At 36.4% G+C, this 24,448-nt stretch overlaps 1 protein-coding gene across 1 annotated transcript in view; it reads right to left on the bottom strand.

Moving 5' to 3' along the window:
• Thsd7b (thrombospondin type 1 domain containing 7B) overlaps positions 1–24,448 on the bottom strand; it is a 932,734-nt gene that overhangs the window by 507,482 nt on the left and 400,804 nt on the right. The window contains exon 4 of the mRNA XM_077798343.1: positions 6,073–6,321. Within this exon, the coding sequence (XP_077654469.1) occupies positions 6,073–6,321 (249 nt within the window). The remainder of the gene's footprint in view (positions 1–6,072; positions 6,322–24,448) is intronic.

The following is a 24,448-nucleotide window of genomic DNA, read 5'->3' as shown; positions in this document are numbered from 1 at the left end:
AAAGTAATTCTAACAGCAATAAGATGCCCAGACTAGCACATATTTACAGCAACCTCTGCCCTTCAGAATCCAAGCATTGTCACTTTTATAAGTCTTAGAATTGCTTACCAAGTGTGGCTTTCTTTTTTCCTTCTTCCAAAGGCTTAGATTTAAAGCACAGCAACATTGAATAGAATCTTAAGTGATTTAATGATGGCAGATTGAAAGAATAATTGCATCAGTTAATAGTCATGTTTTGACTGAGCACATATAGATTTGCAAACACTCCTGGGCTGAAATGCTAGTGCAAGGTATTCAAATTAAATGTGTGTGTATATTAAAAATCAGTGTACTGCAGCATGACTAATTTATGATAATGTCTGTTGTCCTTTTAAAGTTGTAAAGGCATTTAGAAAAGAATTAACTTGTCATATTTTGCTGAACAGACGACCAAAATAAAGGGAACTGATCAAGCTTCATGCATTTTATGCTCCAGTAATTTTTTATTTGGTAGAGTGGGGCTATTGATTATGGAAAGCCACTCTGAAGTGTAAAGCTCTTTGCTCTTCAGCAGATGGCTTTGCTTGCCAAACTCCACATATGTATTATTAATGGACTTCTATCTCTATGCACAGCACTTAACAGTACGTTAACTTTCTTAGACTAACTGGGGAGCAAATCTTCCATCCAGGAGGACTTCAAGTGGCCTGATGGGGACTGATGAAACAACACACACCAGAACAGACCGACCCAATAAAAAGGTTTAAAAACTGCTATTCCTTTCCTAAACCAGATTCTCCTGAGGTTACACTTCCTCCAGTCCTCTACTGCTGCAGAAAAGCTGCTTACCTAAATAAAACCAGCACTTTCTAAAGGAATGCCTTAATTCATTTGAAAGTCCTTCTGTGAATCCCTGTTACGTGGAGGACGTTAGGTACAGTGATAGAAATCAATGGGAGAAGATTCAGAAAACGCAGTTGGTGATGTGTCTGAAGGCAAACTCTATCCTCACCCTTCCTGAAGCAACTCTTATAACCATGATTTTCACCTGGAAAACCAGACACAATGTCAGCAGGAGCATGAGGACCATTCTGGACCCTAGCAAGCTTCACATGTCCATTCCTGTCTTGGATAGAGTCCCTTATTTGATCTCCTTGATGATGTAAATTTCATCTTCTCTTTGGAAAAACACCTCTGAGTCCTTTGTGCACATTATTTAATAGCTCTTTGCATGGAATAAAGTACTCTGTGAGCAGTACTATTCTGGGGTGCTACACTCAAACATATATTCATTTATCTAGTGTTTACTGAGCATTTACTATGAGCTGGGTACTTTTTCTAGGCGCTACTCGAAAATGGAGAGGAAAAAAGAGACAAACAAACAAAATAGCTTACATCCACATTTGTGAGGTGATGAATGAGAACATTATCAACCACTAAACATTCTTAGTGAACATGGTGATAATATTTTGTGTGCTCTAGTTTGAAACAGTAAAGTATAAAAGATTCCTAACATAAATAAGCTAAGTGACTAAAAATGTCAGTTCTCTGAATTCTCTGGTGATTAACACAGCGGCAAGCCCAAGTAGGTGTGGAGAAAACATCACCTCAAAGATATGTCCCTCTGTTTCAACTGGCAAAGGGAGCACATAATCAAGGCAGGTTCTCATTCTCCATTCTTTCCTGGGCACCGCCTCTGGTGTGAATACTCATACAAAAATTCCATCAAGTAATCTCCAGAATTTTCTCAAGAAGAATAAATCCATCTAGAAAATCTAAAATTGAGTTCAGTGCCTCAAAAAGATGTCAAGGAGAACCAGGCTGGTTATATAACAAGCAAATCAATGGGTTATGTGTGTGTGCAAGGGGCCCAGAGAAATCTGTCAGCATGAGTCTGCACAGACAGAATTTTTGTAAAGAATTTCAAGCCTTCCCATAATTAGGATCAATTCATACATACCAGAAACAGGAAGCATGGATTAAAAGAGCCTATCCATTCAGTGCCAGACCAGAGCATAGAAGGGATTTTTAACAAATTGGCTTTTCTGTATAGTGATATCACAGTCTATCTATGTAATACTTGTCAGCCATCAAACTTTTGCCTTGAGATTTTCTTAAGGGTTTTACTCTGCATTGGTCACTGTCACCATTGAATAATGCTGTCTCCTATTCAATTTCAAACTTTAAATTATCATCTAAGAGATAGAACAGCCATTTTCACATGAAAACAGCTGCCTCCCTGTGGGGTGGTAGAAGTTGCTGGCGGGTCATCTGAGGTGTCACTTCTGAGAAAGATGTCTGCAGTTGACGTTTTATCAATATTCGTGTGTGTTAGTCACAGTGGCTCCAGTTACACTGGAGTTCTCTGGTTAAACACAAGGGATCTTGAGTCACAGCTGTCCCAGAATCAGGTTGTGTCTCAGACCTGTGACATGAAGCATTTAAAACATTACAGTCCTGTGCCACTTGTCTTTATCCTGTCTAGTAAACAAAGCTGTCTCAACCTTACAGGTGTTAAAATACATTTCTCCTTCCCCTTGGTTGAGACATAGGGGCTCATGCTTTAGGTGTTAATCAGGACACAGGAAAGAACCAAGTGCAAGGCATCTCACACACTGAATTATTCTCAGTGTTTGGGGACAGAGGACAATGCCCAGTAATCACAAAGAACCACAGCAAGAATGAAAGTGGAGAGTGACGAGTGACTCTCTCATATCCATTCCCCATCTCCAATATACTCTGTGAGTGTTAAGTGTTATGTTGTAGATAGGGTAGGGGAGCATAAAATCACCAGTCAACTGTGTAATGCTGGAGGAAGAAGTTTCTGGGGTCTGTGAGTTTTGGTCAAAATCCACACCTTTGAAACAAACTTAAGGCTACCCAGTACTAACTCCCATGTCATTTTAAATATTTGGCATCAGCATAACATAGATGGTTCTCTGTGTCCTTTCAGGGTTAGTCACTTGTTCCAAGGCAATGTCAACTGGTTCCAGAGAGTAATTCCATGATGGACTCCTCTTGGTTACATTCTTTGATTATCATGCCTCAGGGACTGACATGCAGGATTCATAGTTAAAATGCTGATGAAGAGAGCCCCGCTGATGAGACTGTCCCAAAGAGCTAAGCAACTGAAGAATACTAATAGGTAGGGACTAAAGAACTTCTCTACTATACCTTGGAATGTTTTCCCCTCATCACCTGAGTAGCTAATTTACTCATTGCTTTTAAATACCAATCCCCTCCTCAAACCCTGTTTGTTCGAATGAGGCTTCTCTAATGGCCCTGTGTAATTCTATAACCTGTGCTGACTCCCTTCACAGCATTCCAGAAGCTTTTACTTTTACCTTGCTCTAGTATTTTACATTTTTCCATAACATACACATCAAGTGTATAGTTCACTCATTTTCTTCATTAAGTTTCACAAGGGGAGGGAAATTAGTCTACGGTATTCTCTGAAATACCCCAAACACTTAACATAGTACTTGGCATAAAGCAAGAACTCAATGTATATTTGTTGAATGAATGAACAGCACATCTTCAACTGCAAACATGACAGAGGGTAAAAGCCAAAGCACATTCTGAGACAGTTGAAAAAATAATATGAAGACTCAAGAGAAATGTACATTTACCTGCTGGGGAGAAATGGAGTGAATTAATTGTTTGAAGCATAAGAATTGCTCATGAATTCTGGGAAAGGATAATGGGTATTTCCGTTCCCTAATAGATTTCTGTTTCCATTTGCCTTGTTCACAATGAATTTCAATCACTGATGTCAAACTAGAAACAGAAGCTAATGCACACCTTTATTCTGTGTGGTATATCTTTCCTGTGGTAGAGGCCACAGCTCAGGTTTCAGACAAATAAGAATGTCAACTGATGTTAATTTTGTTGCTGTTATTTATTCATTCTTCTTCCGACAACCAAGTAGAATCATTAGTTTACACATTGTTCTCAACAGAAAATGCGGGACTTGATATTTCAGTGAATTCTCCAAGACAACTACTTCCTAATGATTCATCATGTGAAAAGGTTTTTTTGTTTTGTTTTTACTAAATTCCAAAATCAGCAACATTTCCAAAAAATAGAATTAGGAGGCCAGGTTCATCACCAGTGAAATTTGCCAGTCTCAATTTTCAGACATTAAGGATCAATCAAATGAAGATCATTAAGACTAAAAATAAATAAATAAAAATAAAAAATATAAAAACAAAATCAAATTTAAAAAATGAAGATCAATGAAGAAATTCATCTTGCATACATATCAAATTATAATAATTCCAAACTTTTTGGAGTAAAAGACAGTGCATTTAATTATGCGCATATATATATATATAATATATATATCCTTTTCTTCTATATAAGATATAAATACAAGATATATATTCCAAATAAACACATTCCAAATAGACACATTCTACTGAAATGTGAAATGTCTTAGGGATATTGTATAGCTTGTTTAAGTTCACACAGCTAGTAAGTCATGGAGATGCAATTTTAATTCAAGTATATCCACTTTCAAAATGGACAGAGACCCCAAAGACAAGCCCTTTCCAAGTCTTTGTTTGCTAAAAAATTAGTGTTTGGAAAGGTGGATGTATAATGAACACAAAGAGAAGAATTCTGTGAGACTGTGGGTTAGTGTGTAAACGATCATGAACTTCATTCACCTCCTCTGCATGTAAAGTAAGAAGTCTTTTGGAAAAAAAAATCAACTTCAATCAATCAAAACTGATTCCACTTGTGAAGTAAAGAATGGAATGACAAAGAATCTCATAACAGAAACTTGCCTTTCTAACCCTTACCTCAAAACACATTATTTCAGGGTTAAGGAATAGTGAGGTTCAGCCCATCAAGCACACCTGTTGGGGTTATAACCCACCCGCCCTTCCCACAACACTAAATAATTAATTCACCCAAGAAACTACTTTTGCCTTGTTTTTGCTTTTGTTTGATGGCATGATTCTTAAGTGTTATTAAGGCTATAAAAATATGAAAAATATTTATTTTAAGTAGATAAGAGTTTAAAAGATAAAGTTCAGGGGCTGGAGTTGTAGCACAATGGCAGAGCACTTGCTTATCACATATGAGGCCCTGGGTTTGATCCTCAGTACCATATTAAAAATAAATAAATACAATAAAGGTATCATTTCCATCTACAACTTAATTTTTTTTTAAAGTTGAGGGCAGGTGTCCAGCAGAAATTACCACAAATCCAACCTTAACAGACTTATGAACAGCCAGCTTAAATCAATATCTGGGGGCTGGGGTTGTGGCTAAGTGGTAGAGCACTTGCCTAACATGTGGGAGGCACTGGGTTCAAGTCTCAGATATAAGCAAATAAATAAATAAAGGTACATCAATAACTGATAAAAATATTTAAAAAAAAAACAAGATCTGCTAGTATCAGACCCACCTGGCCCCCAGTAAGCCAACAATCTAAAGGAGGATATGCAGGAGGCCTTTATCTGGTGAAATATAATCTGGCAAACTATAACTGATACCAACATGTTGAAATATAGTTATTAATAGTTAACCCTTTTTTTCCCTCTAGCTCCCTAAGGATTCTGGAATAGAAATCATGCCACAGAACGGCAGTAAGATTTGCAGCCAAAAATGCACTATAACCAGAGTGCTGTCACTCATTAAGAATGCAACCTTAGGAATTATTTAAACTCTATGGCCATTAATGGACTCATTCAAAATTATTATGAAGGTTTCAGAGGTTTTTATTAGAGTTAGGTGTGCCATGTCAGATAATAAGAACTAATAATTACTAAGCATTTGCTATGTGCCAAGTACTAGGTGAAGTAAGAACTGCTTGTAGATGAGTAAAGCAAGGCACCAGAATTAAGTAACTGGATTAACTCTATATAATTAGAAAGCCACAGAAGCAGGACTTGAACACAAGGAGTCGGCATCAAAACCCATGCTCTTAACCCACCACCCTATAATGTCAAGTATGGAACTTCTATACCAAGGAAAGACTCAATAAGTGAGTCTTAGCTAATTTTATTATTGTCAACATCCCTACCACCACTCCAAATGAAGTCATAAAATAAAATAAAAATGTTCATACCAAAGAATGCACACTACCTGGGACATGGTTGCAGAAGGTCTCCTTCAACAATGCAGGCCTCTTTCTCTAGAAGTTCTGGACATTCCTTTCCACCCCCAATGGCAATGTGCTTCACCTTCCGGCTCCTGCTCCTAAATCCTGGTAATAGATTCCCTGAACGGCATGTCTTGGAGCAGGGGCTCCAGGAGGTCCACTGGGAGGTTTCACAGTCTTTTGGCATGAGGCAGGGCTGAACAGTCAGCGGGAAGGAGTCCTGCATACAAAGGCTGAAGGACAATAGCAGAAAACATGAGGACAAGATGTAATGGATGCAATCAACATAATATTAAGTTCTGACCATGAGAAGAAAAAAATTTAAATTTAGTGTTAGCTTTAAAGAAGAAGATATTTACTTCTTAACAGTACATCAATGATAGCATAATAGAGGACATCACTTTTAAGAATGTGTATTCTAGGCAGGCTCGGTGGTACATGTCTGTAATCCCAGTGACTAAGAAGGTTAAAGCATGAAGATCACAAGTTTAAAGCCAGCCTCAATATAGAAAAAGCCTATCTCTAAATAAAAAAAAAATTAAAAAGGGCTGGGGTGTGGCTCCTTGGTTAAGTATCCCTGGAACTAAAAAAAAAAAAAAAAACAAGATTGTGTAATCTATTTTACTGGAACCAATGAAGCTCTTTTACTTCAGCAAAATACATATGGAAGGTGGGTACACCTTATCCCTGTTCAGAGCATTGTCAGAAACAACAGAAGTCCTTAATAGGGTGTTTCACTGAGGATGCAGCCCACTATTACCATTTATTGACTGGTTCCCAACTGTGTTGCACTTCACAGGCCACAAAAATTATAGGAACTTAGATTTTATTATCTTCATTTTGCAGATTAGAAAATTTAAGTCCAGAAAGGCTATATAACCTGTTCTTCTCCAAACAGGTAAGGGAAGCTTTAGAGTCATCTACCTATTCCTATAAATATTTAGAAATTTTTAAAATAGGGTATTGATTGTTTCCTCACACTGTTAGGCTCTGAGCATCAATTTCCTCATCTGCAAAAATTGAGTGAAATCAAGTAGACCGAGAGTTTAATTGTAAAATATAAATAAGGGGATGAGATAATGTGACATGGTGATGAAGCCAACATAAAAGCATTTATGAGGAAGAGCACCAGCACTGGTAAAGTGGAGATGAACCCAGGGGCAGACAGGGAGTGCTTAGGGAGAAGGATATCTGACCTGCAATTTTAAAGATAAATGGAAGCTTCTTAGGCACAAAGAGAACACTATTATAAGTCAAGGGGCAGCATATGCAAGCCTTGAAATCACACATCATGAAAACGGAAATACTGGAGCTGGCTACACATCTCCCAAGAGCCAACTGTTTAACTTTTAGGAATTTTGTAAGACACTTGACTATATTTATGTAACCTGAAATTGGCCAAGGTGGGAATATTTACACTACAGAAATTGGCAACTGCTATAAATCAAATCCTCTCTTCCTAACCCCTGAGGATGAATTGTGAAACCTTTACAAGGTCTCTTGGGAAACACTAAAAGCTAATTTGTTTTGCTGAAACTAAGAAATCAGATAGATATTATGAGAGTTCTTCAAAAGCCAGCCTAGAAAGGTTTCACATCATGGCCTAAGAAACATGGATTTGACCGTATGTGCAATAAAATCAAACTCATAGCAAATATAATATTTCAAACATTAATTGGCATTCTTTTCATCACTTCATTGTTAGCCTTTCATTATTTATTCAAAGGCATCCATTACTTCAGGAGAAAAAGTATAGTTTTCATAGAAATGAACACTAAAGAAAGTCAATATTCTAATGCTGACTTCCAAGATTGAGCCTGTGAACTCTGGTAGAATAAGGGGCTACAGACGATTTAATAATGGCCCCTCCATATGTGCTCAGAGAGAGAAGTCTTAAATTGCTTCCGGGTTCCTAACACGGAAAAACTCACATACAAAGGAGCTACTATTTACAAAAGATAGTAATAAGAAGGGAGTTAAACAAGTTCATACTTGTCCACATTGATGAATAAATTATAGTGAGATTTCCATACTGGCATCCCTCAGTAAGCCATTGACAATTAATAGGTCATTCCAATAGAAAAAGAGAAAAATGACATAAAACTAAATTTTGGTCCAATATTTACTTTTGTACAATCTATTTAGATCATATAAGTAATTCTAAAATGAAAAGAGCAGTATACATTTCTTTGCCATTAATCCAATGTGGTATTTGGGGGACCTGGAGTAAAAATGCACTAGGAAGAATGTCTCCTTCAAAACTATACCCCAAAAATGTATTGTCACTGTTTGGGGTACTGTGGAGTGGAGTAAGGGAGCCACCTCATTCTTTAGTGTGACACAGTAGAAAACTGTCAATCAACAAGAAGTTTCTAGGTTTTGACTTTTCTGAAACCCTTATAAACTAAGTTCTAACCCTCAGGAACTCAAAATGCAACCCCATTATTGGAGATAGGGTCTTTGAAGAGGCGATTGATTAAAAATGAGGCATTAAGGTGGGTCTAACACAAAATGACTGGTGTTCTATGAGAAAATATTAGGACACAGGGACACAGAAGAAAAATCAAGAAAAGTCACAGAGAAGATAGCCACAAATTGAAAGAGAGAGGTCTAAGAAAGCAGCGCTGCCAACACCTCCATTTTGTACTGCCAGATTCCAAAATATGGGAAACATATTTTGGTTGTTTATCCATCCAGTTTGTGCCATTTATTATGGCAGCCTGAGCAAACTAATGCATAAACTTAATAAAGTTTTTCAAAGTGTACATGTTTTGAGAAACGAGTTTCAATTTACAAGATGGACTTTCTACTTCCTATAAAGTCCTGCAGCATTTAGTTCTCTGTGGTAGAAGTGGTGGCTTCGTTCTTCCCACTTACCAGATTCTACTCCCATCTCTCTCACACGGACTGGGCTGCTCCCACTGGAGTCATTAGTCTCCAACAACAAAAGTAAGTGCATGGAATTACACTAAGTGAGGCTTTTGCATTTTTAGAAAGGGATCTTCTTTTGTTTGGAAGAATTTTTTTTTTTGTCAAGATAAATCATATGTCCCATTGGTTACAGATTTACTTATTTTAATGTTAGCTACAACAATCCATCCCCTCCATTGAAATGATGAAAACATCAGGCCCCTTCTCATTTGATTAGTAAGATTCCATTTAACTGGAATAGAGGAAGGAACAATAGGTGGTAAATCACAAATACCTGGATCACAGATTCTGGATCACAATATGGTAGTATGATTTTAATTTCTTGACTACCTAGTTTTGTAATCTGCACAAGAATAAAATACTAATAAAATGTGATTTGCTCACCCCCAAGAGTTGTGGTAACCTTTAGTGTAAGTAGAGTCACCTTAAAAACTACAGTCCACAAAGAAAACTGTCCAGAGACAGAAATGGGAATCAATTATTTCATAGAAGGCAGGTGTGTCTTTTTAATGAAACAGACACTCAGATACTGTTGATTTTTCTTTTAAACAGGAGATGCTATGGTAATTATACCTCCTTGACATTTACAGAGCATGCTGTCTTCTGTAAATTACTTTGCAAGTATTCAACTGTAAAGAGAATCTTTGAAACCTAAAAATTACTATAGGTTTTTTTTTTTCTTTCTGAAAATATAAGGAAATCTCTCAACTTACAAATAAGGTCAGAAACCCTTCCAAAATAAAAAAGAGTAGTGAAGTACCCCTAATTCATTAGTACTTCAGTTTCCAGCACTTTAAAACAATATTAAATATTTCAAATACACAGAAAATAGATTAATAAAACAAATACTCTGATATCAAGTAAATACTAAGATTTGGCTCAAAATTTTCTCATATGAATTTTTTAAAAATTACAAATCCAGGAAAATTCACATTATCTTTGCAATTGTAGTTCCATTTCTGTTTTCCATTATATGACCATTATTCTCAAATTGTTTTGTTTTGTTTTTGTTTCAGGGCCAGGGCCTTGCATGTGCTAGGCAAGTCCTCTGCCACTAATCCCCAACTCCTCAAATTGATTTGCATTATTTTAGATTTTATATTACACTTTAAATAAATATACATACATTCATAAGTAGCAAATAGCATTGCCACAAGTTTCTTAAAACTTAATTCAATATTATTTTGTTACACCACTTGTCCTAGAAAATATTTTCCTTGTGTAATAATGTGACTTCTAGATCTATGTGTTAATAAATATGGATAGAGTTCACTTATTTTTATTGCTAACTTATATTCTAATATGCAGCAATTTATTTATTCATTCCCCAATTAGGGGCTCTTTGGTTGTGCTCAATGTCTTGCAATTCCACAGGTAATGTTTTGAACCTCCTTGTACATGTAAGAGATACTATTATTGCCTAGAGTTGAGTCATGAATACTTGCATTCTCAAATGTATCAGACATGATCTTATTTCTCCTTTCCTACCTGTTCTCAGTTCTTGGTATTCTTGAACTTACTTTTCAAAAACATTGAGAAAATTCATTTCTTTCCCAGATTACCATTGAGCTTCATGTTCTCTTCATCCCTTTAGTGATGACTCAGATTTTCTAATCTGTGAATCCGCCCACAGTGCCTGCATATTGGGGCATGCAGAATAATGCTCCCCACTCCCTTACCACCCAAGATGTTCACAAGTACTGGCTGGAATCTGTTAATATGTAACCTTATGTGGCAAAAGGGGTTTTGCAGATGTAATTAAGAATCCTGAGTTGGTTTGATAATTCCAGAGTACCCAGGTGAGCCCAAAGCACAGAGTTCTTGCAGAATGAGAAAGAAGAGTCAGAGAGTCAAAGAAGGAGATGTGAAGATAAAAGCAAAGGTTGAAGCAATGCAGGTCTCTGAACTGAGGAATGCAGACAGCTTCCAGATGCAGGAAAAGGCTAGAAAATGGCTTCTCCCCAGAGCCTCCAGAAAGAAGATGCATTGCTTACCTCCATTTAAGATATTTTTTATCTGTTATGTTTCTACCTCTATTTTTTTTTCTTACTGAATTTAAGAAGTGTATTCAACCACATATATACATATATAGATACTGACATAACAAATATATAGATACATACTTATCAATTCTAAACAGTAACTTGTTGGCTTTATGTAATACAAGTATATATTTCCCACAATTATATCTTTGATTTTGCATGTGATATGTTATTGTGGCAAAAATGTTAGTTCCTTGTTCAGCCTTTCCTCTTGTAGCTTGTGCTTTTCATGCCATACTTTGGAATTTTCCCCTATCCCAGTACCATAATGTCATACTCTCGTGATTTTTCTTCCAGAAAATTTTATACCTTCCTTCTTCATTATTTAAATCATCAATTTGATATTCATCTTCATGTATGTTTTATAGGTCCTCCATTTTTTAAACCATTATCAGGCAGATGTTTCACCTATGTAATTTTTATGTCTTTGCCCTACTTTCCATGTTTTTTTTCTTTCCAAATGACTTTGCCAAAATTATCTACTGATTTTAAGCATATTTTGTAATTAGATTTTAATGTTCATGATGTCTTTATTTTAAATTATTCTTTTAAAATATCATCCTATCTTTATTTCATGACTACCATATTTCATCTTGTATCTTTCACAATATTAAAATGAGTTTTAAAACTATTTCTTGCTCCTTACATTATCTCATTCTATTCTGACTTCTGCTTATTTTGGTCTGTTTCACATTGGACTCCGCTCAAATACCTGGTGATCCTTTGTGATAGGGACTGGGATAAGAAATAGCAAATGCAAACTGGAAGCCCTCTGGTTATAGGTAGGGCTTATCAAATGATAGATATTACCATCAGCTAACAATGCAAAGGTCAGGCCATTTTACTGGAGCAATTTAAATATTGGTCTCCATCAGGCTTCACTTTTAGCTTGCTTCTTTCCCAAGATAAAAATCTCCTGTCATTTGCTTCACCTGTGTAGATCTGAATGTTAGGTTTTTGGTAGCTGACTAGAGAAAGGAAGCATGCTTACAAACTATGTATGGATTTTTAGAGAACATGCATGATCCAAGGATAATGTTTTATACTTATGTGATCTTCTGCAGGTAAGAGGTTAATGTTTAGAACCATTAAACATGCTCATCCTTGGTCATTTAGCATCTATAATGTCTAGTACTTCCAAGAATCTTGTATTAAAGTTGGAACAGAATAAGCTACAGTACTGTAACAAACTGGAATTTCAACACTTTATCAAAATCAATATCTTATAATTTTCCTACATGAATACACCATAATGAATCTTACCATCATGTACATCCTTGAGAATGGGGGGTGTGAGCTAGATTAATAGATATACCATGTTTATATAATTATGTCAAAGTGAATTCTACTGTCATGTATAACTAAAAAGAACCAATAAAAACGTCTTTAAAAAAAGCATCTTCATTTATTTTTATTTCCATTATTTATTCCATTTGGGTCTCTTCATAAAATTTGTTGTAGGTTATCCAGCTTTCTGCATTCATTCCTCTAACTTAAGCCTTAAGGACTCAGCTTGTGTCTACCTTACAGATTCACCATCTGGAATATGTGGCTTCCAAGTTCACCTTTAGAAAGGGAGGGGTGAGCAGGTAGATGGCTCAGGGCGATTCATGACTTTTGACTGGAAGTGGCTTCTCTCACTTCTGCCCATGTCACTGACCAGAACTCAGACAACTGGCTCTAATATAACTACAAAAAAGTCAGTGAGATAAATTTCCATGCAAGATAGAAGAGGCAAATGTGATAAATCAATAGATGTGTGTCTAATGCAATTATGCTATGTAAATTGTGTTACTTCTAACACATTTTCCAACTGAAGAAGGGCTTTCTATTTTCTCCATGCTGCTGCATGATTTACCACTCATCTGATTTTCAGCTCCCTAAATTTGCTGATCTTTCTTTTCAGTGGACATATATTTTGCCATCACATTTGTGCTTAAGAGTTTGTGTCTTTTTATTCATTGCTGTCATTTAAAAAGGCTTCCAGAAAAGAGCAGAAATACATGTTTGTGTTCATTTTGTAATTTATGACCAGAAACAGAAAAGTTATGTGACACAAAGGTTTGCTAAAGCCATATATTAATCCCATCTATAAATCAATGTATTCTTAGAGAGCTAAATTTACCTTACACAGGGAGAAAGTACTGATTAGAGTAATTAAAAATGTATGAGTTAAGAGTCTAATTGTGAAAGTATTTCCATTTATTTTACTTTTGTTCTAAATTAAATAAAATCAGTATATCTAATTGAATATTTCCAAAATAGACTTCATAGTTAAAAAGTAATTCTTTGTAAATGTGAAATTGCAACTAAGAAAGCACTTTAGAAACCCTTAATAAAACAGTGGGCCATACAAAAGCATTGTTTTGCAATTATTTAGCAAAAATACTACCATCCATATGGCAGCCCCATACCCAAATCAGAGCATAACAAGGGAACAGTTGCTCTTGAAGCTTACAGATTCTAACTTAGGGAATGTTTGCAAGATCACATCATGAAAATAACACCAAGGAATAAAAATGTGAGTGAAAAAAAAAAATGAAGACAAATGAGCCAGAACTGAGATCAGCTTAAAGGAGCCTAGATCAGGGAAATCAGACAGGATGTATGCTATTACTTTTAATGATTTTGACTCAAAACTGGTAGCATTTTTCTGCCACAAGTCTAGCTAATAGGAATGTATGGAAAAAAATGACAAGTATTATAACTGGAATAGGGAAAATATGCATATGCCAAGGCTTATGTGAATCCCCAACTGCTTGAGAAAACAGAACCCAAAATGAGCCTTGCCACCTACAACAACATGAGATTCAGCAAATAAAGATATTTCAATAAACAGAGTTTTATAAATAGAGACTTAAAGATAATTTTGAAAATGTTAGTTTACCAAGAATGTTAACCTACCAAGAAAAATCATTGAGGATTACTAAGAAACCTTAGCTGGAAGAGTGCATGAACTTTGGTACTTATAACTTATTTATCTAAGGTTAGTATTTACAGCTAACAGGGGCACAAATTGGGACGTACAGCCTGGTTTTTTTTTTGTTGTTGTTGTTTGTTTGTTTGTTTACTTCTCAGATAAAACTGTAAGATTAAAACCTCTCTTAATTTCTTATCTCCATTTATACAATTTAAATTTTTTCAATAGGTAATAAACCTAAAATCACATAGTAAATCTAAAGTAGCAATATGAAGTTAGGTTTTAAATATGCTGTTCAGTTTCTTCTGTGGAACACAAAGATTGTTCTATAGATATAGACATAAGCATACAGATATATGGAGATATTAAATTTTTGAAAAGGAATATCCTTGAGTGTGGTGTTATATCAAAATAGAATGTGTTCAGTATTATGATCATTTCCCGTCACTAGAAAACATTATTCAGCAGATTTAAAATGCAGTGCAAGTTTCAGAATATAACAGATTTAATCTTCTCCAAATTTCTTGGACAGAGCACTAAGTATGATATGTTGGTTCATATTTGTGGGTGTGCATGTAACAAGTTAGAGATGAAAGCTGTATCAGCAATCATCTGAAGGTTATGGCCACTACTTTCATTTTATAGAGATGGAAACTGAGGCTCCCCAAAAGAGAAGTAATTTTCTAATGAATAATCAGCAAAACTATAGAATGACCAAGGCTAAAACTGAATTACTGTGCCTTTTAGTTCAAATCCATGTTGGCATGGGAGAACTGTGCTTGTTTACAGACTCAAATTTATAAGATCCTAAAGTTGCATTAAAAAGAAAAAAGCCTACTTGGCCTCCAGGTTTGGAAAACAATGGCAGTTGCCTAACTTGGAAATTCCTCTATCAAAATGACCCTCATGACAAAAAAAAAAAAAGAACAAATAAAACTACACATTACCCTTGCATTCCCCATTACTAGCAACAGAAAATATATACATGCACATGTGTGCGCGCACACACACACACCTCCAAATTATATATAAGTGAAAAAAAAATTCTAACAGATTATACATGATAGAGCCAAGCCAGTGGGTATGAAAAGAAGAGGTGAGTCCCAAGATATTACATGAAAAGGGCTACAGAGGTATAAACGACTTAGATGAAACATAGAAAAAGATCACTTTCAAAATAGAAAAGTTCACCACTGACTTCAAAACACAGAATACAGGTCAGAACTTGGCAGTTCTGAATCACAACACAGATACAGAGAAAAGCTGTGAAGTGTATGGGAATGAAAAGGCAGTCCTGGAGAAGTATTCCTTTGAGGGATAATCACATAGAGAGAGAAGGGCTGGTCGTTAATCCTTAGAGATGAGACAGAAAAAAAGAAAAAAGGGAAATTGGGAAGGAATTAAGGAGAAATAAGACATGGTACCCCTTCCTCAATAACACTACCAGAAGCAATATCCATAAATGAAACTTCACAAATAAAAGCAGAAACGACAAAAGAATTGCTTTTGAATCAGAATCCCTATTAATGAGGCAGAAATTTAACCAAAACACACTGCAACTTCAATACAATATTAGAAAATGTAAAAGACTTTCTACTAATAAAATATGTCCTCCATAGCAAGCATAAAGTTGGGAAAATGGTATAATACAACACACTACACTGAAGAAAACATCCTCAAATATTTGGGGATGGGGGCAGACCTTGAGTTGATTGTTCTCAAAAAGAAAATAAAAGAAAAACTCATTTCAAAAATGAATTTTGAAGTAAAAGATGCACAAGGAAGACACATCCAAATGAAATGGACCATATTAATGGGAAGAAAGAGAATTTAAAAAAAAAAACAAGAAAAAAGAAATGAGGAAGAAGTAAAATAGATGAGATCAATGGATTAAGAAATTGTGATACAAAGAGAGATACACAATGGAGTTCTAATCACCCATAAAAAAGAATGAAATTATGGTGTTTTCCAGCAAATGGATGGAAATAGAGAACATCATGGTGCTAACTAAAACAGGACAAAGTTAGAAACTTAAAGGTGGAATATTTTCTCTCACATGCAGGAGCTACAGTAAAATAAAGGAAAGGGGGAATGAAGGATAATGTAAAGAACCAATTGAATATAAATCAGTAGACAAGTGAAAGGAAGTCAAGTAGAGTAGAAGAATGAGAATGGGAAAGGGGAGGGAGATGGGAGGTAAAAGGAGAAAGGGAAAAAGGGGGGTCATGAACTGAAATCAATTTCCATGCATGTATGCGTTGGTCAGAATGACTCCAACTACCATGTATAACTATAAGGCTCTATTTTTTTTAAGTTGAAGAATAAAAAGAGAAAGTAAATGATATGGAAAATGAGTAGAGTGGTTCAATTTATATATATTTTATGTCCTTGATAAAGAAAACCAAAACAGCATAACAAGTGACTATTTAAAATTATTATAATCCCCCAAATTAAAAAAAGTCTGAATCTATACATTGAAAGTATATGCCATGTACCTAATAGAAATATGATCCAGAATAATAAACCCTTAGACATACACTAGTAAAACTGTTAGACCTTAAAAACTAAAGGAGGGGGAGCAAGTTTTCAGGAAAAAAAAAAAAGATGCATTAACTTTAAAATGCATAAAAATTTAAACCAGCAGAAAAGTTCTCAAAAACAAACAAAACAAAATAAAACCCATACACGTCAAGGCTGTAGTGGAATAGCATTTTCAAGAAAAGTAATGAGAAAGTGTGAAGTAAGAATATTATATCCAACTAAAGGATTCTTCAGTTTTGAACTTAACATACTGAGGAAATATTATACATTGTGAATTTCCTCAAGAATCTATGAGAATTTGAGACTTATCCAAGCAAAGATAACTTGGTGTTATGGTTTAGATATTAGGTGTTCCCCAAAAGCTCACCTGCAAGACAACACAAAGTTTAGAGGAGGAATGATTGAATTAGTGAACTAATCCCCTGATGAGATTAAGTGAGTGATGACTGAAGGTGGATAGGTGTGACTGGAGGAAGTAGTTCAATGCGGATGTGCCTTGGGGGGATAGATTTGGTGAGCTGAGCTTAGTCTTTCTATCCTTCCTGAACATATTGTCAGCTACTTCCCTGGGCCACATACTTCCCCCATGATGTTTTCCCTATCTCAGGCCCAGGGGAATGGAGCCAGCTCTCTATGGACTGAGATCTCTGAAACTGTGAGCTCCCAAATAATCTTTTCCCCCTCTAAAATTGTTCTTATCAGGTCTTATAGTCACAGCAATGAAAAAGCTGACTTTGAAAAGCACTTTGAAATCCTTAGTAAAATGACTGAAGTTAAGTATTTCAAATACATAACTGCACAGCAAAGATAACAATTAGGCAGGTCATGGGCAGAATAATAATATGTAAATATCACACTCTCTAACAAAGTAAAATGGATAACATGGAAAGAGGAGGATAGAAAATGGGGAACGAAGAGTAAGATTATAGGTAGTAAGTGCTAATCATTTAAAACAAATTTAATAGGTAATAATGAATTAGGGTAGAAAACATGACAGAATTAAGGGCACTACGACAAGTGTTAAGCATACAGATAACCCCTAAAATGCAAAGTCTGTCATTCCTAAATAGCAAAAAAAAAAAAAAAAAAAAAAAAAAATTACATTTAAAAATCAAAAAGTATTCCCCAAAGAAACATAAGTTATACATATTATAACTACAAAATAAAATGATAGAATTGAGAACAGATAAAAGAGTCATTAATAAATGTAAAGTTAATTAATTTATTAAAATAATTATAGTGTTTGTACTGACTCATAAAGATAAGCCCAAACCACGCTGCTGCTGAGTAAGAAACAAACCTAAAAAGTATGATTCAAAAAAACAGAAAATGGGCTGGGATTGTGGCTCAGCGGTAGAACGCTCGCCTAGCATGCGTGGGGCCCAGGGTTCCATCCTCAGCACCACATAAAAATAAATGAATTGAATAAAGGTATTGTGTCCAATTATAACCAAAAAAATAAATAAATATTAAAAAAAAAACAGAAAATAAGGAGATGAACAAAGATTTATAAGGTAAATTTAAACACACAAAAATGTGTATTTTTGCAATCCTAATTACAGACAAAGTAACGTTCAAAGAAAGAGAATTAGAAGAGACAAAGATACTTAAAAATATTAAAATTATTATTTCACAATAAAAACTGCAGTTTTGAGTATGAACCAAATAACAAAAGAACAAAGTATAGAGAACATATAGAAATTTCCAGAGAAATAGATATAAACAAATAATCAGAGACTCTAACAACTATTTTCAGTATAAAACAGACCAAGTAGAGTGTTATGGTTTAGATATGAGGTGTTCCCAGAATGTTCCTTTGTTAATGCAGGAATATTCAGGGACAGATGATTAGATTTTTTAACTACTTTTTAAAAAATTGTTTTTTATAATTATACATGAGAGTATATTTTGACATATTTTTACAAACATGAAATAAATCTTATTCTAATTAGAATCCCAGCCTTTTGGTGGTGGTACATGATGTAAAGATTCACTGTGATGTATTTACATCCCTGCATAGGAAAGTTAAGACAGATTAGATTTTGAGATCTGTAACTTGAACAGTCCATCCTACTTTGAATGGACTGCCTGGGTGGTAAATATAGGCAGGTGGGGCATGGTTGTAGGAGGCAGGTCACTGGGGATGTGCCCAGGAAGGGTATATGTTCCCTGAAACCCCTTGCTGATCCCGCACCCCCATCTACTTCCTGACCCCACCATTAGCTGATCAGCTTTCCTCCCCTGGGCCCTTCCACCATGGTGTATTGACCAAACTTGGGACCAGAACAATAGAGTTGGCCATTTATGGACTGAGACCTCTGAAACCATGAGCCCAAATTTTTCCTCCTCTAAGTTAAGTTGGATATTTTGGTCACAGTGATTAAAAAAAAAGAAAAAACTAACTAAAATACAGAAAAAATACTAATGGTTAAAAATCAATAAGTGTTGTGTGTACACATTTATGTAATAACTCATAACCAATAATAGAAAATGTATTTTCTTTAAAGCAAACATATTATAAACAATTCTTTCTGCCTACAAAGCAATAAAACTAAAAGCAAGAAAAAGAAAATGTCCATTTTATTTGGAAATTAAAATGGTTTGCATTAAATAATTCATTGAAAGAAGACAGAGAAAATAGTGAATTTCTATAAAAATTACAGTAAAATACTACATGTCAGTGTCTATAGAATCCACTTAAACCAGTTATCAAAGAAAACATGTATATCAGTACAACAGGACATAAATTAATTAAACCTCTATTCTAAAATTTGGAAAGATAACAACAATAAAATACAAAGGAACCATGAGGAACTAAAGAGTAAAGAAAAAATGAAGAAATTAATAAGGTAGAGATCATAAAATCAGTAGATCACATTAATACAAAATACTGTTAAAAAATTAAAAAAAAACAAGCAAAGCATTAACTATGTTAAACAAAAATGAAAGAGAAAAAAACACTAAAAATATAAAATGGAGCATTGAATCTCTTGATAAAGGATATACATTTTTGAAAATAAATTTGAAAATTTAGAACTGAGTCACTCAAGAATATAGTCTATCAAAAGTAATACAGCATGAACAGACCCAAACTAAACCCACCATAAATAGAGTTTTCAAGGAAATACTTTATGCATGCACAAAAACAGAATCAAGCACAGATGGTTTCAAAAAGGAATTATACCAAACATTTAATGACCTTATATTCTCAATAATATGTAAGTTGTTTAGAACATATGAACAAGAAATGGGAAAAAATGCCCACACTTTTTAGAAAGCTAATGTAATAATATTTCCACTTGATAGAGCAATAAGAAAACGTCAAAGTGGAGGGTGTTATAGAATGCAGGGATGATTCATTATCAGAAAATTTATTCACACAATTTGCCAAATAATTAAATTTTAAAAATCATGTGATTTGTTATCTACAAAGATGCTGGAAAACTTTTTCACAAAAATCAATGTCTATTTGTAATACAAACATTGGGTAAAAGAGAAATGGATGGATACACAGCTCTTTAATATGATTAAACACAAAATACACACATGTGCACAAACACAGACATAAATATATAAACCTTGTGACAGCAGGATAATGCCCTTCTCACAATAGATGCATGTGTAATCCTCAAGACCTGAGAAATGTTATTTTAAATGGCAAAATGTAACAGTAGATGTGATAATAAGACCACCATGAAAGAGAATTTGCCAGTCAACACTACCATGAAAGAATTAGGAATATATATAAAAATATAATATATAAAATTTGAATGCATTTACTTTTTTTTTCTTACCCAGGAATCACATTTCTAGGAATTTACCCTGAAGATGTATTCCCAACAATACCAAAAATAGGTATGCAGAAGTTAATATATTGACAAAAGTATTTGTAATTTTCAATTATTCAAATATACCTAAATATTCATGCATAAGAAGTTGTTCAAATAAAACTATGACTGCACACCACAACAAAGGACTATGGAACTATAAAAGAGAATGGGAAAGATGTTGAGTAACTGATATAAAGTAACTGATATGTTATTCCCAGTAAATAACACTAAGTGGAAAACTCAATACCAGGTACTACCTTTTATGAAAGAATGTAGGGAAAGTAAGAAGATGTAAACAAGGAAGGATGAATCAAGGAAACAGGTTAATTGCAAGGAGTAGAAGACGTGGGGGGAGGTGAATTTACATATGAAGGAATTAACTCATTCCACTGAGTATACCCATGTATAATTTTGATTTTTGTTTTTTATTTATTTATTTATTTTTTAATATTTATTTTTTAGTTCTCGGCGGACACAACATCTTTGTTTGTATGTGGTGCTGAGGATCGAACCCTGGCCGCACGCATGCCGGGCGAGCGCGCTACCCCTTGAGCCACATCCCCAGCCCTAATTTTGATTTTTAAACCCTATCAATATCCAAAAGATTCAAGTTAAAGTTATGTCAGTATAGATGAAGAGGGGGAAACAAAATATGAAACTGAAAACGAATTTGGAAAAAGAAAAGTAAATGTCCTCCATTTGCATTCTCACCAGCATAACAAAAGGAAATATATCCATTTTTTCCCCAACTACTCTCAAAGAAAAAATTATGAAAAGGACTTGTGTTGTTTGGGGTCTGCATTTGTTCATGTTTGGGGATGAATAGAAATGGAAAATTTATTTCCAAATCTACTTTAGTGGTACAGATTAAAACAAAAGCAACAAGCAAACAAAGTAAAAATAAGATCTGAGCTTTTGAGCTGATGGTTCTTTATATAATATTTAAAATTTATTATATTTTGGATGCTCCTTTACAGGGATCTTACAGAATATTTATATGATTAAAGTGGTCTGAGAATTTAAAGTATGCTTAACATGTACAAATGATCAGAGCTCTTAAAGATTGTCCATACTACATGCTCCTCTGTATCAAAATAAAACACATTCAGTCTGAGATTTATTCAAAAACAATATGAATCACTGCTCTCATAAACAGTCTATTTTACAACTCAGATGTCTTAATCAGATATGCTTCTATCAAAAAAATGGAAAAAGAATGAAACAAAGACAAAAACTAAATAATCTATTTAATTTCACAAAATAAGTTAGTGTAAAAAGTCCATAATGGTATCAATGCTATCTGAGCAAAAATGATGGACAGGCTGTACAGCAGCTTTTCTAAAATGCAACAGTGGAACTTGAGAGAAAGTCTTGTCAAAAAAAGACAAAAATTAACATATGCGCTGAGACAATTAAAAACAAAATATCTTTAAACACAAGAGAGAAATCAATGATGAGGGAGCAGAGGAGCACCAAGAACAATACAACAGCCTACCACATTGCAAATAATAATTGTGAAGGGAAAACCACTTAAGGTGATTATAAAAAGTCACAATGATCAATGAGATAGCTAATAAAGGGCATTAATTATAGCTCTGTAGTGTTCTAGAGTGAGAAAAGTGACTTTCAGCAAAGCAAGACCAGGAGCTTATATTATGGTACTAAAGATAGGCCCTTCTTATTCCAAATGTGATGACAACCATAGTCAACACATATAAAACAAAATGCCTCTTGTCCCTAGAGTATCATGGAGATCACCAAAAAGAAATAGATCTGAAGTTAGATATAAGTACAGAGTACAAGAAATCTATATCAGGATAAATTACAATGATTAAAGTTCATACTAGAGACTTGGAAGATGGCAGCAAAGGGAGTGCATCACCCCAGTGCACCTCATCACTGTGTGGGAGAAAGACCAGGTGAAACAGCTGAAGGCTATCTTGTTGGGAATTTCCAGGGAAATTGAGGTGCTCCAGAATCTAGTGGACGGATTTCCATCGCAGGAGGTTCGGTTGTGGGGGCTCGGTCATGGGCAATTTCTTCGCACGGAGGGTCCCATTGCCTGATCGGCGGACCGCCCCGCAGCTGGAGTCTGCGGCGCGTGCTAGGAAGCGGCGAGAAGCCGGAGCGGGGGTGCAGCGATGCAGATTCTGGGGGCTCCTGCCAGTGGTGCAATGGCCGTACTTAGTGCTGAGTTCCGGCTTTGAGACAGAGGAGAGAAGCAGTCCAGTTCGATTCTCGACACCGGTCTGACCACAGAGGAGGACAGCAGCCGCCATCTTGGAGAGCTGATGTAATCATCCCTGTTTTCTACTGATCTCAGCTCATTCAGCTACGGAACAGGTATTTCAGGCTGGTATTTGCCTGCGTCTCGCGGACAGATCGCTCAGGCTCGGGGCTGGAGAACCTGTGGAGAATACTCCTGGGGGCTTGATCCTGGCAAGGCGTACACCAGGCTCTGAGCGGCCGGATTCTGGTTCCCGGGGCTGCTTTGGCCCAGGGCTGGGGAACCTGCGGAGACTGCGTGAGGCCAGCTCCAAGTGGAGCATGCGCTGAGCTCGGGGAGGCTGGGTTCTGACTCCCGGGACAGTTTTGGCCCGGGGCTGGGGAGCCCGTGGGGACTGTGTCTTTGAACCCGCTCCCAGCGGAGTGTGCACCGAGCTCGGAGAGCTTGGAGCGGCCTGTTTCTGGCTCCCGAAGCTGCTTTGGCCCAGGGCTGGGAAATCTGCGGTGACTGCTTCTCAGTCTGGGTCCTGCTGGAAGCTGTGGGGGCCAGGGAGGCAGAGTGGAGCTGCCGCCTGCACCCAGAGCAGGCCAACTGACCCGCCGGCGTGGTATCACGACACCCCAACTGCAGCTGGGGCCGAAGAGAGTAGCCGCCCACACCTGGAACAGGACCAGCGACCCGACAGCGCGGTAGCCAAGTCACCCCATTTGGAGTAGAGGCTGTGCAGAGCCACTGTCTGAGCCTGCAAGGTAGGCAGACCTGCGACCCACTGGCAGGACAGGCCCGGTAGCCTGCCAGCATGGTGGACACGTGGCAGTCACGTCACACTGGTTGGAGTGGGGGTGGAGCAGAGACGCCGCCCGTGTCCGGAAAAGGCTCAGCGACCCGTTGGAGAGGCAGTCAGGTACCCCCATTGGGAGTGGGGGCTGAGCAGAACTGCCGCCCGAGCCTGCAAGGTAGGCAGACCTGCGACCCACCAGCGGACCAGGCCTAGAGGCCTGCCAGCGTGGTAGACACGTCACACCAATTGGAGTAGGGGCCGAGCAGAGCCGCCGCCCACATCCAGATCAGAACCAACGACCCGAGGGCGTGGTAGTTAGGACACCACAATTGGAGTGGGGGCAGAGCAGAGCCGCCACCCGCGCCCGCAGGGTGGGCAGACCTGCGACTGACCAGCGGGGTAGACAGATCACCCTAATAAGAGGAGGAACACAGCCACTACCCGCCCTGCAAGGGAGACTTCCCAACTATACAAGAGCAATATAAATAAATAGGGGGAAAATTTCAAAAACACAACAGTTTCACCAAGCAGAAAGAAACGTGAGTAGTATGAAAAGAACAGGAAAGAAAGGACCACAAGCAATGCAGGTCAACTCAACTTTAGAAGAGATAATAGCTGCAACAGATGGAATGTCAGATAAAGAGTTCAGGATATACATGCTTCAGATGATCTGGAGTCTCAAGGAAGACATGAGACAGCAAAATCAGACAATGAAAAATCACTTTGACAAGGAACTACATAAACAGATCCAGGAAGTAAAAGATCAATTTCACAGGGAGTTAGAGGTAATAAAAAACAAACAAATAGAAATCCTAGAAATGCAGGAAGCAATAAACCAACTTAAAAACTCAATTGAGAATACTATCAGCAGAGTAGATCACTTAGAAGATAGAACATCAGACAATGAAGACAAAGTATTTCAACTTGAAAAGAACAACATATCGGAATCTATGGGACACATTGAAAGCAGTTCTAAGAGGAAAATTCATTGCTTGGAGTTCATTCCTTAAAAAAAGAAAAAAACAACAAATAAATGATCTCATACTTCATCTCAAAATCCTAGAAAAAGAAGAGCAAAACAACAGCAA

This window comes from Urocitellus parryii, chromosome 1 (genome assembly GCF_045843805.1).
Source record: "Urocitellus parryii isolate mUroPar1 chromosome 1, mUroPar1.hap1, whole genome shotgun sequence".
NCBI lineage: Eukaryota > Metazoa > Chordata > Mammalia > Rodentia > Sciuridae > Urocitellus > Urocitellus parryii.
This window is presented reverse-complemented; position numbering and strand designations above follow the sequence as displayed.